Source organism: Chanodichthys erythropterus, chromosome 17 (assembly GCF_024489055.1).
Source record: "Chanodichthys erythropterus isolate Z2021 chromosome 17, ASM2448905v1, whole genome shotgun sequence".
NCBI classification, from domain to species: domain Eukaryota; kingdom Metazoa; phylum Chordata; class Actinopteri; order Cypriniformes; family Xenocyprididae; genus Chanodichthys; species Chanodichthys erythropterus.
Window position 1 is genome coordinate 23,648,339 of NC_090237.1, and position 18,586 is coordinate 23,666,924.

Below are 18,586 nucleotides of genomic sequence, written 5' to 3' on the forward strand. Positions count from 1 at the left end.
TGCAAAAATAGGCATTCTTTTATAATTTTATGATTTTTTTTCTTGTTGTATTCTTTATAATAAATTAATTGAGGAATACCAAGAAGGTAGATGTCTAACTTTAAAAAAAATTAACGAGGAGGAGGGTAGTGAATGACGTCCCGGGTCACTAAAGACCCGAGGTATGTATTTAAGGGTTAATGAACGATTATTTTATTGTTTTTTTTTGTTTTTTTTGCCATCATAGTGTACTGTAAATATGCTTGACTATTAAAGGTGGGATATTTTTTCCTATAGAGTGAAGTGTTTTTGTATGCAAAACCCAGAAGCGAGTTAGCATTTTAGGACTTCCGGTTCCATCGCCCCGAAGTCGATGGGTTTTTTGAATGGGTTTTTGCTAAATCTCTTGACATAAGGTCTGTGGTTAACAAAGCCTCAATATTTTCACGTTTTGATCTATGACATAAAACACACTAATTATAACCCGCTTGTGATTTTTTTTTTTTAAACCTTTATTGTGTCTTAAAAACTGCAGTTGCTAACAAATTGGGGGGGACTACTTCCTTTGGCGGGGACTTTAGACGTTATCATGACAAACAGGACATTTGGACTGCATATCTCATGAAAAAGTGGATAAGTATTCATACACAGCGCAGATCATAATCAGCGAGCATGTTTATAAATAACGTTGTTTTTTAAATAAAGTTTGAGGACGCTTGGTGGTGGTGATGTTGATCCACGACCATGGTGTGCTGTAAACCGTTTATAGCCTACAATTACGTCAGTTAGAGGTTCTGAATTTCGGTTTTGTTTACTTTTCGATTAATCGTCCAGCCATACCTGAACCTCATCGTCAGTCCATCGGCCATATTTTTTAAACTCAATTGTTGATTCGAATAACAAACAACTATTTGCTGCACACACCACAACAGACTTTAAAAAAACGATGGTTGAAATAAAATGCTGCATGGACTGAGTCAACCAATCAAAATGCTGCGTGAAGTCAACCAATCAGCATGTTCAGTGCGCAAGTCCCACCCCCGAAAGTTCCAGAACTTTGAAAAAGTACTACCCCGTGAGCAGGTACTTTCAGAGGGGGAATTTTTTACCCGGAACTTCATTAAACCCTGGTTCATGTGGTCAAAACACACCGAGTATCAACCCAAAGTTCCTAGTTCCTAGGTTAAGTTCCTGCGGTGGAAACATGGCTTAAGTTGACTGAGTGGATCTCTGAGCTCATGCAAGTGAGTGAGTGGAGGCGGGGCCAATTAGCATATTCATAGATCCACGTATACTAAATGAAGCAAGGGTGTAGAGTTACATTCAAGCTATTTTAAGGCATGAAGACATTTTTTTTTTTCAAAAGAAAAAACATTTAAATATGTTATTTTGATAATCAAGGATGAGTTTTAAGGGATAAAATTGACAACAGGGGGACAAAAATTATTTTGAACGGTAATCTAATAAATGAAAATAATGATATAGCAATTGAAACCTAATGCTATATACAAGATAGACAGATGGAAAGAGTAGCATGTAACTAAATATTTTGTTATAAAAAAGACCTAAAATGCTGCACAGGGACTTTTTTAAGCTCTGTTAATTCATATTAAGCAAAAAAAAAAAAAAAAAAAAAAAAAAATTTGCTACATAAATTTGTTCTTTCCAATGGTCCATGAAAAGTACAAAAGTTTAAGTGAGCATGTTGAATTATTCCCTGAACTCTGCAAGGCTGTGTGTGCAAACAGTGTGACATTAAAAATAAAAAGAAACATTTTATTGAAACAATTTTTTTTTTTTTTTTTTTTTCAGAATTAATTAGATCCACAGAGCCACTTGTGCTGTTTAGGTCTAATGAGCTCACATAATCAGGTTACATTTACACATGACCTTTTGGTTCCCCTCATATTGCTCAATATTTCCTCATTTCAGAGTTAACTCTGAATTTTAATGTTGCCATGTCTAGATTTCTTTCCACTATTCTCTATGGCTATGTTTACCAGTCATCATCTTTTTACCAAGTGTTAGATGTTAGTTGTCATCACTGTCTACATTAATGAATTTAAAGATGTTTTCATCAGCCAGCAGATATTTCGAACACAGAGCAATTCATTTATGCATATTTAATTTATTAAATATGCCAAGAAATGAAACTTAGTTTTGCCTATTACTTTTGGATTTTGGCACCATTTGTATGTGTATGAAATACTTACAACCTAATTCATAACGCTTGTATTTTTCTGCAGGCTTTTCAATAGTTTTTTTTTTTTTTTTTTTTTTTACAGAGATCTACAGAGAACCGGACTCCATAAATAATTTAGTTACAAGCATACAGGGCCAGGGATAAAGAAGCAATATAGAATTCAAACCAACTATCGGCCCAGAGGTGTAAACATCAACCTCATTAAAGAGTAATAGAAAAGAAGATTTCCCAGGTTGCAAATGGACTTGTGAAGTAGTGAGAAGCAAATACCTTTTAACCTTCATATGGGTTAATCTGGAGTTTTAATGCACACATTCATGCCTCTGCTCTGATAATGTCAACTGAGGACCGAATAAGTAAAAGGAGCAATTAGAAACTGTTCCAAGGACAGCTTAATGGCCAGAAACCTGACCTATTCTCAGAAGCCGAAAGCTCACTCCCAGTGATTTCACTGGCATGAAAAGTCATCTCTCCAACTGCCATTTTGACGCTCGATATCGATTTTGAGGCTCCTCTCAAAGCGACTCTCTTCTCGAGATCAATGGAAATGTAATTTAAGAGAAGCTACTCCTGCTCTAATGAAAAACTTTGCAAAACACATGTGGTCCAGACAGAAGTCCCACAGATTAAAGGCGAAAAGCTTCTCTTCTAATCAGCCGGCTTTTAACTCCCTCTTCTAAATCTTAAAGGACTTAACACTTAACATTTACATTAGAAAGTCATGGGCTTTTAGACCATTGCCTGTGTGTTGCAGACAGTTTTGTTAACATGTTAAATGGATTGATGATGGAGCCCTCATTGTTGTGGCCTGATGTTTTCTGTTTGATTTCATTTCAGTGCCCCTCATCACTGCAAAAGGAGATGATGTGGAAAGTCCTGAAAAGGTAAGGGTTAAAGCACGTTGTGTAACAGAATATGACAGCAGATTGATTTTGATTTGTAGATCTGTAATATATCCTGTTCTTTTGTTTGTATGCTTCTAATGCGTGGCTCAAGACCCATTACACTTTGTACAAGTTTTGTTTCTTCAGCAATATAAATGCAAGCTTTAGCTATAAAACTTTCTGCTGAAAGTGCACCAATTAAAACCAAGCATATGGTTATTATCCACAGCATTCCTTATAAACTTGATTTTTAGGTGGCATGGCAATATAAAAGTACTGTTTTCACATAAATAATTGCATTATGTGACAATGTATTGTGCATTAGGGCTGCATGATGTTGGGAAAAAAAAACCTAACAATGCAATATTGTGTTTTTCTGCAGTATGTAAGTTTCACCAGATGAATTGAATAACTCTATTTGAAAAGAATTAATCCTAAAATTATTGAGGTGATTTTGTTAGGAAGTACATCTGAAAACTTTGGGTGGTCATACATAAAGAGTTTAAAAAAAAAAAAATCTTTTTCCACTTAAATTTTCAAAGGCCACATTCACACTGGTTTTTGACCAATTCAGTTTGAGACTATAAAATAAGAATTTATTGTGATTATTACTGAATATATTAAACAAAATAAGAAATATGTGCTTCACTATGAAACTGGAAGCACGTATATATACGTTTTATATTTACGTATATTTAAGTTGGCAATTTTTGCATTAACTTCTAAATCTGTTTCTACTCCCAATTTGATGTTAAAATATATTCATTTACACAGTGGCCATCATAACTTGTTTTCATGACAGGTTTATTTAAACATACATTAAATAATCAAGACAGGTAAAGTAAAATATAATGAATATATACACTGCGTTCCAAATTATTATGCAAGAGACAAATCAGTAAGATTTCTGTACAATAAACATTCAGATTTTAGTTTTTCTAAGAAAATGTTTGTGTCTGGTATCAATCTCAGACAAAATAATTTGCCAGGTCTATGGAAACCCTACTTAGAGGTTGTTCCACATTATTAAGCAAGTCACAGTTCTCATGCAATATGGGGAGGAAGAAAGATCTTTCTGAAGATGAAAAGCATGAAATGGTGCAATGTTGTGCAAAAGGCATGAAAACAATTAATATTGTGTGAAACTGAATGGTTATTATCAAATTATCATAAGATTTGTGAGTGATTTAGAACACAGCAGAACTCTGTCAGATAAAGGCTTATTAATGAAAGTTCCTGTCAAAAAAATGAATTGTATTAAAAGGGCAGCTATAAAAAAGCCAGTGTTGAGCAGCAAACAGGTATTTGAAGCTGCTGGTGTCTCTGGACTCTCGAGAAGCTCTTCATGCAGGCTGGCAGTTGTGCGTAAAGATGCATTTCAGCCACTCCAAACCAAACCTCACAAAGAGAAACATTTACAGTGGGTTTAGAAATACATGAAGACTCATTTTTAAATAGTTTTATTCACTGACTAATGCTGTACTACAATAGATGGTCTAAATGGATGGATTCCTGGATGGTTGGTGAATGGCCACCACGCTCCAACAAGACTGTGACGTCAGCAAGGAGCTGGCGGGTGATGTTTTGGACTGGAATACTGGGAAGTGAGATGGAGGGTATTAAAATGACTTTTGCAAGATATGTGGAGCTCATAACTGGCCATTTTCAGCTATGATATAAAAAGGAGGATAGTGCCTTCTGAAATACAATGCACTATGCACTATTCCATGCTGCAAAAAAACACCACAGCAATAAAACTGTTTGAAAATGTATTTCTAAACCCACTGTAAATGTTTCTCTTTGTGAGGTTTGGTTAGTAGTGTCTAAAATGCATCTTTACGCACAACTGCCAGCCAGCATGGAGAGCTTCTTGAGACTCCAGAGACACCAGCAGCTTCAAATACCTGTTTGCTGCTCAACACTGGCTTTTTTTATAGCTGCCCTTTTAATACAATACATTTTTTTGACAGGAACATTCCTCAATAAGCCTTTATCTGACCGAGTTCTTCTGTGCTCTAAATCACTCACAAATCTTATGATAATTCGATAATCTCCATTCAGTTTCACACAATATTAGTTGTTTTCATGCCTTTTGCACAACACTGCACCATTTCATGCTTTTCATCTTCAGAAAGATGGGTGTATTGTGTATATATATCCCCATATTGCACGAGAACTGTGACTTGCTTAATAATGTGGAACAACCTCTAAGTAGGGTTTCCATAGACCTGGCAAATTATTTTGTCTGAGATTGATACCAGTTATCTAAAAAGACATGGATAAATAAACAAACAAACATTTTCTTAAAAAAACTAAAATCTGAATGTTTATTGTACTGAAATCTTACTGATATGTCAATTGCATAATAATTTGGAACGCAGTGTAGGCTAATATAGTGCATATAAGTAGCAAAAGAGTTAATTTATCTAGCGAACTAACAAGCTGGACGCTGAATGGCATTTCTAAGGTAAATGCTGCGTGACATTGTTTACAAGCTCTTTCACTGATGTCTTTTCGCACTGATTGAGTGATTACACGAGATACATTTCAGTAACTTGTACTGTATCTTTCAACATACCATAAGATGTTCATAAAAATATTAAAGAAGAAGAGATGATGCGCCTGTACAGTGATCTGTCACGCCACATCTAAGAGCGACAAAACCGCATTTATTGTTTGAATTTCGTGATAAAATGGACAGAATTTGAGGGATGAGACTTTGTTTTTTTTTTATAGCAAATAAACACTGAGCTTATTGCGATTATTGGTGGTTAATGGTGGTTAAAAGTGGTTAATGGGCTATACAAATCTGTATTCATCGCGTACCGAATCGACAGATCGGTACGAATATGTGTACCGTTTCACCCTTAGTAGTTATGCATTGGTCAAATCACATTGCAATATCCATATTCTGGAGTTGAATGGGTTGCAAACTGCAGAAAGCAAAAAGTCAACTCAACAGTTATCTGCCACAACATGCTGTATAATATTCGTTATCCTTAGGGTTGCACCTCTTGGCCACTAAGTTAATTTAATCTCTGCATTTTAATCAATACTTGTTTCTTATTTGGTAGTAGATCCATCTTCAACTTGTCAGGCTGTGTTGTTGTCTTGCAATAAGCATTATATTGACTTTGTATAACTCTAAGGGACTTTGACAGGGGCCTTCACAGCTAAAATGCTGGGCATGATCCCTGCCGCAAGTAACATTCTTCTCTTTTATTGCGTCAGCCATTTCTGCTTTCTGCTGATAGGTTTCACGGTTAATGCATTCGTTTTCTGGTGTAGCTTTTGTTGAGTTTTAAGCAGAAATGCCACTGACATTCTGGGTCAGGAGAGGGAACGAAGGACAAAGAGGAGGAGAAAGAGGAAGTGAGCACATTAGAGTTTGTGGATAACATGAAATATGCTTGTGTTTAGACCTTGGCCAGGGTTCAGATGTGCTTGTACATCTTGGGTTTTTAGCAATTTTCCTTTCCTTTGTTGATATTTCCTGATATAACCTTTTTTTTTTTTTTAAGTGATGCAATTACAAGTGAAATAGAACAGTTTGTTGATGTTACCCTCACTATGGTTAAAGGTTCACATGGAAAACCACGTCATTATTTTTTTATCAATACCATGGTGGACATTTTAATGAATAGATCCCTCTAGGTCCTTTCAGGCAGATGGAGAGAAGAAATAGACTTGAAATAGTTGAGAAGCCTCACTTGATTTGCACAGCAGTGGGATGACAGGATGGACAATTGTTCAGGGCCTCCTACTGTTAAATCAATGCTCTTCAAAGACAGCACATCCTTGTGCTCATGGGGTGAGAGGATTGACTGGTTGCAATCAAGGATCCAAATGAATGTTGCTGTCATTGAAGTTTCTCTTTCTCTGCCTTTTCTTTTTGTGCGTTTAGGGCTGTCAGTCAACTATATCGAATTGAATATAATCGAAATAATTACATGATGTTGTAATTTTTTTATTTAATAAATCACAATTGAATGATTATATCAATATTTGCTGAGAAATAATTTGATGACATTCAAACCATTCAACAGACATTAAAAAGAGTTTTAGATGTTAGTATATTGTGTTTTATTTTCTTATAATTGACCATAGGCCTATCATGGGTGTTAGATGAGCTTTGTTCTGTAGCATCTTGCACCAAAATGCTGATTTTTTTTTTTTTTTCTCAGTCAGACGATATGATTAAATACTTTAGTTCATTTTAACACGTATAATAAAATATAACATTTAATTAAAAAATAATTTATTGTACTAAATTAAAATGAAAATTGTGTCATTAATTACTCACCCTCATGTCGTTCCACACGCATTAAAACCTGCGTTCATCTTCAGAACACAAATTAAGATATTTTTGAAAAACTCCAATGGCTCACTGAGGCCTGCATTGAGAGCAAGTTAATTTAGACTTTCAAACACCCAGAAATGTACTAAAGACATTTTAAAACAGTTCATGTGACTACAGTGGTTCAACCTTAATGTTATGAAGTGACGAGAATACTTTTTGTGGTCCAAAAAAACAAAATAACGACTTTATTCAACAATATCTAGTGATGGGCGATTTCAAAACACTGCTTCCTGAAGTTTTGAAGCTTTACAAATCTTTTGTTTTGAATCAGTGGTTCGGAGCGTGTATCAAACGATCTCAAACTGCCAAAGTCACATAATTTCAGTGGCTTCGATATGTCAAAAGTTTTTCATGTGAAAGTTTCATTTGGCAGTTTGATACACGCTCCGAACCACTGATTTGGAAAAAAAAAAATTGTAAAGCTTCGAAGCTTCAGTGTTTTGAAATCGCCCATCACACGATATATTTTTGAATAAAGTAGTTATTTTGTTTTTTATTCACAAAAAGTATGTCACTTCATAACATTAAGTTTGAACCACTGTAGTCACATGAACTGTTTTAAATATTTTATAGCAGCTTTTTGGGCGTTTGAAAGTCTAAGTTAACTTGATCTCAATGCAGGCCTCACAAGCCATTGGATTTTATCAAAAATACCATAATTTGTGTTCTGAAGATGAATGAAGGTCTTACGGGTGTAGAATGACATGAGGTTGAGTAATTAAAGACATAATTTTCATTTTTGGGTGAACTAACCCTTTAAAGCTGCTGTCTGTAACTTTTGTAAAAATTATTATTATTATTTATTTTATTTTTTTCAGTTTTTGAGCATGTATAACTAGCCAGTGTTCAAAACTATCTCCTTACCTTAACCCGATTCACAACTGTAAGCATGTAATAATGTTTTATAATTCGGGTGGTACTGGTGGGTTTCAGTGGGAAATTCGAGCATGTCTTTGCGTCATTGCTTCACGTCTGTATACATAAAGAACGAGTCTCAGCTAATACACTACATCGCATGTGAGGAGGATCATTTATAGCCTTTTCTCACAGCAGCTGCAATAATTAAACATTAAACACATATCATTTTGATGGCAGATTGTATGGTATGACAAATTAATGTTGGAGATTATATCAGTAGGTAACACTAATATACACTAAATAGCCTACACATAGTCACACAATGCTGATGTTGTTAACATTAACATTAACAATTTGAGAAAGTAAAATAATAATAATAATAATAATAATAATAGTTCGCACAGTTTGACATGATCCGAGCTAAGCGATTGTTAGATTTAATCACCATTGGCAACGCAATGTTTTTTTCCCCCCTCAGTTGGTCAGAACAAAAGTGGCAGACATGTTACTTACTTGTTCAGATAACAAATTCCTATTTTGGTCATACTTCAAGACTACAATGTGTGATTCAGTATCCACACCGGTTTGGTGATTGACAGCAAACATTAGATTCTTCCGTGCTGAGGAGCCGTGCAGAGGCGCAATGCACATACAGATCATAATTCCGCAAACAACTGCAATTGCAGGTTTCAAACAGAGATGGCGACATAAAGGCAAAACTACGGACTGCAGCTTTAACATAGAACCTATATTTATATTTATTACAGAAAAATTGTCACATTTGTTTAACAAATAAGTAACCGAATTATTATAATAATAATACATATTTTTTTAGAGACATTTGTTAAATAACTGACATTTAGCACCACATAGTTGTTTTTGGTCTGAATTTAAGTGCCTGCAACAGAAAAAGTTGCATCTTAAGGCTTGTTGTGGTTCTAAGTGCAGCTAATGACTTTCCCTGATAAATGATTGATGATTGGGTTATAGCAGTATGAGATTCAGATTTCAGATTTGGCATGTGTTGTACAAGAATATGAGAAGAGAAATTGCTGTCTTGTATAGCTTCTTGCAAGGATTTAAGATATTTTAATTATCCTAGTCACAGGTAAAGTGCTTTGCAAAATCAGATTTCTTTATGGAAGTTTTCTCCATTGTTTTAGAAATTGGATAATTATTAGGAATTAATTATCTTTTTTGTCCATACAGTAGAAGTCAGTGGGGATCAATGTTGTTTTAAATTTGTACCCCATTAACTTTCATTATATGGACACAATCACAAAAAAAACAGTTCTTGTTGTATTTTTGCATTCTTCAGAATGACATCTTTTGTGTTCTGCAAATTAAAGAACATTATTTTTTGGTAAACTATACAATAAAGACTCATAACTCTTGGAAGACCTTAAAGACTTAAATTCACTTTAAATACAGAGTAAATACATTTGAATTTATTTACTGTTCCAGATAGGCCGCTGTGACAAGGTCACAGATCTGGTGCACATGACACCATGTTTGTGCAGGAGAGTTGTTGCATGCAAATTATGTTGTTGGGCTGTACACTTGGATACACTCTTGGATACAGGTCAGGGATTACAGTTTGGCTTGAAATATGGAGAAGAATCCACAACCTGCAAGTCATGTGATTTACAACACATCCAACACCTCATAAAAGATATAAGCTAGCTGCAGTTTTCATCTTCAGCTTTTCAATCTTGCAAGACCTTTGCTGTCAACCTTTTTCTCAATAACCGGCCACATTGGTCATGCAGCTCGAGGAGAGGCGCTGGACTCGGAATCTCAATGGCTCGGGGAACAGAGGGCAAATGAGACTCAACGGGTCACGGTGTGTGCTGGAATACTCTTCCATATATCATGAAAACTGAGAGAGCAAACCAACCTTGGCCTGTGTATAGAAAAAATGAAAGGGGGGTACAATCAAGGATGTTTCTGAAGATTTCCTTGATTGAATTGCTCTTGGAAGGCGAGCACACACATTAAACCCAACTCCAATTAAGTTCGGCCCTGTAATTTCAAGCAGCCTTGCCCATGTGAAACGACTGGTGATTCATTTTTACCTCTTCAAACAGGTTCAGTCCTGTCAGTGCTAGTTTTGCTGAAGGATATCGAGAGCCACCTGGCAAATGTCACTCAAGCTACTTGCTGCTGCTTGCAATCTCGGCATGCTTGGACTGGCAGTTCTAGGCTTCGCCATCTGTGCCGAACTGTCCTTTCTGATGATCTCACAAAATCCTGCAGAAGACAGTTTTTGATGTACTTGGTAGCATTAGGAATGGTGAAGGAACAGCACTTTTCTGGGCTTACATGGTTTCCTGCAGGAGGATGAGAAACAGCTATCATGAGGGATTATCATTAGGCTCGTTCCTCAGATCAGGGGCAAACTGACTCCTAAAAATGAGCTTTGCAACAACAATTCCTTAAACCACAGGATATATATGAGACAGGATGGGAAGTTAATTCTCTCTCTGCCACTGGCCATTGAATAGTAATTGGTTCTTTGACAGTTGTACTAGTGGCAAAAGGGGCTCTGGCAGCCCTGAGATACCACAGTGTGTAGAATTTATTATATTCTCGTATGACCTTGTGAAGCAAGAAAAAAGATTTTATGAGTCCCACATGTGTCTTGTGCTTTTTATTTGATATTCTTAGCACTGCCCACATGCAGCCATTCTCTTCTGGGTGCATTGTTTTTGTCTCTGATATCCCCTGTGTACCACATGTTGGTGGGTTGAGTTCTTCTTGGATTGTCCTTCATTCTTTTTCATTTTTGTCTGTTGACAATAATTTCGGAGCCTTTTGTGTGCGGAGGTGTGCTCCAAAGAACGAACCTTCCTTAAGCCCTGGGTAAACTTAGTTTTTTTACACTTATGCTAGTGTATGCGCACAGTTGAACGCACAGCTTTGGAAAGTATACTTCATTTGAATGCATATACAGGTGTTCGACACGTGCACAGTTTTGAGCAACCTCTCGCCACGAGTTACAACTCATGTAAATATTTTTGTATTATTTCATTCTAGAGTTGTACAAATGAGGGTACTTTCCTTTCTCTAATGCTGGATTCACACTATAAGATTTTTAAACTCTTAAAAGATTTTCAAAATGTGAGAGACCACAAATATGAGGACAAAATCCTATATTTAACTGTTTTGCTCCTCTAGTGTGTGCTGTGCCATGATTTGACAAAGACCGCAGAACACACGCAAGCAGATTTTCAACCCGTCTGTGAACAAGGGAAATCCCGCAAAATCTCTCGAGACTTCAGAATAAACATGGCGGGCGATAGCCAGGATGAAATTGCTGCTTGATGGTGTTTGGAACAATTCTGACAGAAGATTCACGTAAAAAAAAAGAAAAGGGTTTGGGTGAAGTCATTGAGACGGCGGTACATTGGTCTTAACTTTGTGCTTCAACATGACTGTGTTTGTTATACTTCCATCCTCTGTCAGCTCGCTTTCTGATTGGATATTGTTTCGTTTCACACGATAATCTCTAGAGCGTGTGCACGTTTGCCCTCTGTATTCTCCCCACATATCAGGATTTCTGATTGTAAATATACAACATGTTGATTCTCGATCGGGGTGGCTCCGACGTTTAGATTAAGTCATCCTTAACACACCTCCCACCACAGGAAAACCTGATAAGATAATCTGTTGAACCATCAAGATAATAGGGACATTACCTAGGATTGTCAGAAGAGGAGAAATCAGCCCAAAATCAGCCTGATTAACTTGTGGTGTGTACCCAGCATAACCTCTTCGCGCAATCTCACATCTAAGTAGGCCTCCATTGTCACTGTAGCTTGCATGCGTTCCATTTTTTTCTGACATCCTTATTGGTAAAAAAAATGTGTTGTTGTTTTTAAATTAAAAAAATAATTTAATTATTGAAATGCAATTTTATTCAGGAATTTGTAATTTTTAGAATGGTTGAGTTTTATTGGGGAGGGAATTGTTATTGTAGTATGTATATACTAATAGAGTAGATTAGTATATAAATATAATATATTTTCAGTTTTCATTTTAATTTTAGTTGTTTTAGTACTTATGCGCTTTTGTAATTTTTATTTTTCAATATTTCAATTTATATTAGCTTTTATTTAACTTTAGATTTCAGGGTTTTTTTACTTGTTCATCAAATATTAATCTATTACTTCAGCTTCATTTCAGTTAACAATTATTTTTAACATTTTATATTTAAAGATTTTTTTAACTATTTAATAAGCCATGCTTGCCATTATTCAAATAGTATTTCCGTTTAGTCCCCTATAGTTGCCTATATAGCAACTTAGTTTAAACTCCAATAATAATCAGAGGTTATGGAATTAAGTAATGCCAGCTCATGCTTGCTAGCACCTCAATAGCATTGTCTGGCCCCCTATAGTTAATAATTTAACTATACAACAACTTGAATAAAGCTGAGACAATAACCCAATGTTATTGCTAGTACCATGAAATATGCTGCCCCATGCTTGCTATTATTTTAATAGTATTTTTGTAATAGTGATGTAATGAATGCAATAGTGAATGCAACTGCTTAACAACTTAACTAAAGTCAAGCAGTTAGTCAGAAATCTACAATCCTACCTGATGTGATCCATGCTTCATCTAATCTGAGGTCTAGTATGTACTTAACCATGGATGCAGATTTGCAGAGACATAGACAACATAATCTACTGGAGTCAATAATTTCAGTGTAGGTCAGAATAAAATCAAATGTAACAATTTATTATTAGTTAGGGAAATGTATAATGCCAATTACAAAATAAATTTGAAGGCAGTCAATACAAAACATAAAATGCTCAGAAATAAAGAGTAAAAGATGCTTTCCTGACATCTGAAAGATACATAATGCTGAGTGTAAGACACTAAGCATTACGGGCTGATCTGGTTACAGAATCGCCTTGAGCCTTTTTGCAACATTTTTTAAATACCCAGATCAAGACACAACATCCTTCAAATAGAGGCATGAACTATCAGTTGGAATTTTTATCAGTTGGGTAGTTACCTTTTTGTGGACATAAGGTAATATGCATTAAAGAACCTGCATGGGAACAGTAAGCAAAATATCTCTAATACTCTCTAACTTGTAGTCCATTTCTCTGGACATGAGACCATTGTACCAGTCGCATTTCAAATGATACCGAACATGACTGTTAATTCTCTTGAATTGACATATTTTTAATGTAATAATACTGAGTGAAGGAAAGAGAAATGGTACAAATGTGAAGGAAGGACAGGAGGGAAAGAAGCTTTCCTGCATCTTCACTCTGTGGGGTGTAGAGAATTTCCCAGTATGTGTCTGTATTGTGGAGATCAAAGTATCTGAGGTTCTTATAGTTTACAACACTGGGAAGGAACAGCACTTTTCGTAACTAATTATAACTGAAAACTATCCCCAAAAGAAAACATCTTTAAATTTGAAATTGGCTGATAATAAATTCAATAAATTAATAAACAATTATTAGACAATTAAAAGTCCCCATTTAGATATGTGAATGTAAAAAAATAGAGAGATTGCTAGTAGATGATAAAGTGGGAATGTGAACGTTATAATTTTCCAGCCCTGAAGTAGATTTGGAATAGAATAAATACCTCACACCCACAAAAACACACTCTCTGCAAACTGCTGTTTTGGGGTTTTAGAGACAGAAGTGGAAGATAATAACTGTAGTGTAATTTTAATGTGTTCAAGGTCAGGGTTGTGTATAATCCACAAGTAGCATGATACAACCACCTCCACTTGATTGTATTTAAAGGTGCCCTTGAATGAAAAATTGAATTTACCTTGGCATAGTTAAATAAGAGTTTAGTACATGGAAATGACATACAGTGAGTCTCAAACTCCATTGTTTCCTCCTTCTTATATAAATCTCATTTGTTTAAAAGACCTCCGAAGAACAGGCGAATCTCAACATAACACCGACTGTTACGTAACAGTCGGGGTGTACGCCCCCAATATTTGCATATGCCAGCCCATGTTCCCAACATTATGAAAGGCATTAGACAAGGGCAGCCAGTATTAATGTCTTGATCTGTGCACAGCTGAATCATCAGACTAGGTAAGCAAGCAAGGACAATAGCAAAACATGGCAGATGGAGCAATAATAACTGACATGATCCATGATATCATGATATTTTTAGTGATATTTGTAAACTGTCTTTCTAAATGTTTTGTTAGCATGTTGCTAATGTACTGTTACATGTGGTTAAAGTTACCATCGTGTATTACTGTATTCACGTTGACGAGAGCCGCCGCCATTTTCATTTTTTAACACTTGCAGTCTATATACAATACTCACATAATCCGATGCATGCATGCAGTATGCATGACGGACACTTTGTAAAGATCCATTTGAGGGTAATATTAGCTGTGTAAACTTTGTTTAGGCACTGTTTAAGGCAAGCACGAGCTCTGTGGGCGGAGATCACGAGATTTAAAGGGGCCGCACAGCATAAATAGGCTCATATTTAATGATGCCCCAAAATAGGCAGTTAAAAAAATTAATAAAAAAAAAATCTATGGGATATTTTGAGCTGAAACTTCACAGACACATTCAGGGGACACCTTAGACTTATATTACATCTTGTAAAAAAAAGTTCGATGGCACCTTTAAACTGTTATCAAGACGACAACTGTTGCAATGGCCCATTTTCTCCTGTTTAGTCTGCTTCAGAAAGTATGTGATGAGGAGAAACCCTTGAGCTTGATGATAAACCACAGAGCCTAATTAAGTCAGTGCCTTCTACCCACCCCTGGCAATGATTTAAATCAGTTCTGATGTGGTCCTTTCTGCCCATGCATAAATTTTCCTCTCATTGAAATCAGATCAAAAATCTGACTAACCGTGCAGACGTTTTGCCTGGGATCCTGTTATCCACTTTCTTCAAACAGATCAGTCCCCTGTTGGTTATATGATGAAAATGGAAAGCATGCGTGTAAATCAGAACTCTGTGTGGATATAGGAGCTGTGTGGCACAATATAAGGTGATCTATGACTGTGGTGGGGAGCAGAAGATGTGCACAGTTTGATCAGAGGTGACATGCCTCATGACATACTTTCATTTTAAATGAATATACAAAAAGAGGAAATTGGGATGGGTTATTTTTTTAGTGGTGGTTCTCTACGGGGGTTGAATTTAGACACACAACCTCTCATAAAGGCTTTTAGCATGCTGACAGTCAATTAACCCTCTCAAAGGAGTTGCATGACTAAATTCATACCCATTAAACCACCACCTCTACAGCCATCAAAGCAACACTCCAGTGTTTTTTGGTACAAATTCACCAGCCAACAGTACATTTCAAGACAATACTGTCAGATTTCAAGTCGTCTGGTGTGAACAGAGTTCTTATTATTATGCATGGTCTCTAGGTCTTTTTTTTTTTTTTTTTTTTTTTTTTTTTTTTTGAGGACTTATAATTAATAAAAGCCTATGATGAATAAGCCAGCCTAATTATATGGGGCTTTCTGATGAACTAGTCATTCAGACAGCCCACTGACTAGTTGATTTAAAAAAATATGTAATTTTCTGAGAAAGAAAGCAGTTTTTCTGGCCAGAATCCACTTATTTAAATGGGTCATGAACTGCATTTTTTATTTTATAATGTTCTCTGAGGTCCACTTATAATGTTATCAAGATTTTTACATCAAAAACCATCCTAATTTAGATGTAATAGGCTATTTTCTATCCTTTTTTTTTGAAACACACTTTTTCTATCCTCTTTGAAACACTGTTTTGATAGGCGTGCCACATGCAAGACTTGGAAGTAAATGTCCACTGCCATGATTGGCCAACAGTTTTGCATATTAAAATCATTTTTAATGACCTGCTATTATATCTTGAAAACTTATATAGTTGAAACATTTGACAATGTGAAACATTTATGCTTATTAAATATGCTTTATAAGTCTTGGTTGTGGCAACTAAAGTTTAGGTACTGGAAGTTACCACAGTTATAAATGACGAAGCAGGGCGCCAGACTAACTTTTCCACTGGTTGCACTGGTGCTACCAACTTTCTCAGTTGGTCGCTCCAGCACATAATTTGGTCGCACCTTTTTCTTTTTCTTTTTTTTGCTACAACATGGGATTAATCAATGCATGCTGATGAATAGTTGTCTTAATCTGCATACCCTTGTTTTGCACTGATGTAAAAAGACTGACAGTAACATGAGACCTCATCATGTTGGCAAAATATTTTAATCTTTTAACTATGAAATCAAAAAACTATCGGTCTAAAACAAAACAAAAACGGTCTGACTTTATCTTTGTGAAATTATATGCTGCTACACAAAAAAAGCATGAAACAAAAGTAGACAGGCGGAATGCGACGCAATTTCACTCTCTGACAGCAGGTGGCGCTTATGGAAGAGCAGTGATACAGCGTTTCCTTGGTTACTGCTGTAAACGAAGCAGCACTGCGCTTATAAATAGCTACTTTATTCGAAGGTAAGACGAAAATAAAATGCCACTGTCATCAAAACTTTTCTGAAGACAGCAAGTTCCCTTCAGAGATACATTCATATAACCCCTTACCCCAAATTCAACATCTATATTTTCTTCCTATATTTCAAGCATCATGAACAGTGAGCTGTTCTGCCTGATACAGAATTTTCTCCTCTTTGCATCCATCTTCAGCATCTCTGGCCTCTTGTTAACGGCCATTTACAGACTCAGGCATGATGTGGGCTATTTTCCTTTATCACTGAACCAGTAGCTCCCGAAAATAACAGTAAAATAAATACAAAAAAAATACAGTACAGACACTGGAGGAATGTAATGTATTTTTGTACTCATATGTATCATATTTTTTTTTTTTTTTTTTTTTTTTTCCGGGAGCTACTGGAACAGTGATAAAGATCTTACCAGTCAATTGTGATCGATGGGTTGGCGACCCTAAGCCATTGCTGCTGGAAGTTGTGCCTTTTCTTTTTCCTTCGCTCCCTGTCCGCACCTGTGTTCTCGTCATCAGTTGTGTCTGTATGCTGGCTCATTGGCTCGTCCTTTCCACCAGCATCCTTGACCTCCAAACTTTGCTTTTTAAAGTATTCAGCTATTGACCTTTTCATTTTAATATGGCTTAATTCCTAAATTGCCTGAATTCCTAAGTGGCTTGTTTCATCATCCGTCTGCAATGCGCGTGTACATTCGCTCTCTAGCGGTTAATAAATAGAACTGCATGTGCCTTGCGGAAGAACATTGTAGCCAGAGCTACTTCTCTCCGTTTATGTCTATGACGAGTCACGCAGGTACTGTGCTACTCCGCAGCGGAGCCGAGCCGAGCCGGCCGGTCAAAAATTGTCCGAATATAAACACTTATTATAGGCGTACCGTAGTGATTCAGGATAAGACAAAAACACGGTTTGGAAAATGGTTTCTTGATGTACTCGTTCATTATATAAATTATGTTCATTTTGAACACGAAAAAGTTACGGACTGCAGTAGCTGCTGATACAACGCCGTTCTGTTGTGCATGCGTGAATTTAATGACCATGCACTCGCACAAATGCTACCACATCAAATTTTAACTCGCACATTCTCAAAAAATGGTCGCATATGTTTTAGTTGCAGTCTGGAAACCTGCAAAGGATAACTTACAGTGTTTAGTGTAAATTTAATTATGAATGAATTTGCCATTGTTTGTCACATTGTCATTCTTATAGTATATTCATAGTTCATCTTTTTTGATAAAGTGAAAAACTTATACAGTCACTTGCAGTGTCGTGTTTTAAATAAAATGAAACGTGTTGTAATGTCTTACTGATGACAAAGATGTCGCTCACTGAAGCTTTTATTCAGGATTACATTGAACGGTTTAGATCAAAACAATAACAAAAGCAGCATTCTCTACGCAAAAAAACAACCATCACAACTATTCAGTTTGATAATGACTCTACAGTATAAATATCCAGTAAATATCAAATGATCTGTATCAGACAAACCAATAGTGACACATGGTATCGTACTCACAATTGTGTGTTGCGTTATTGCTGTCGTATCCAATATAGTCGCCACTGCATCATCTTTTATTTTCAGTCTCTCTGAAAAGCTTGCATCGAACTTTGTCTTGTTTAAAAATAAATGCGCTGAATGAAGCGAACAAACAAACATTTTCTTGCTGGAACTTCGTTAAAAATAAACTTCATCCACACTTTCTTAATGTTACAATCATTATGGCAATGCAAAAACTGTTTTTCCACAACTTGACACTGCAGAAGTCTTGTGATCCTCAGATAATCTCTATAATTTTGTTTAGTCATAATTTAAATTCTTAAATCTAAAA

At 35.9% G+C, this 18,586-nt stretch overlaps 1 protein-coding gene across 3 annotated transcripts in view; it reads left to right on the plus strand.

The window, feature by feature from the left end:
• Positions 1–18,586, plus strand: part of b3glcta (beta 3-glucosyltransferase a) — a 110,915-nt gene that overhangs the window by 19,275 nt on the left and 73,054 nt on the right. For all 3 annotated transcript variants that reach the window (XM_067365559.1, XM_067365561.1, XM_067365560.1), the window contains one exon: positions 3,020–3,066. In XM_067365559.1, coding sequence (XP_067221660.1) covers positions 3,020–3,066 — 47 coding nt within the window. Of the gene's footprint in view, positions 1–3,019; positions 3,067–18,586 lie in introns of those variants that run through there.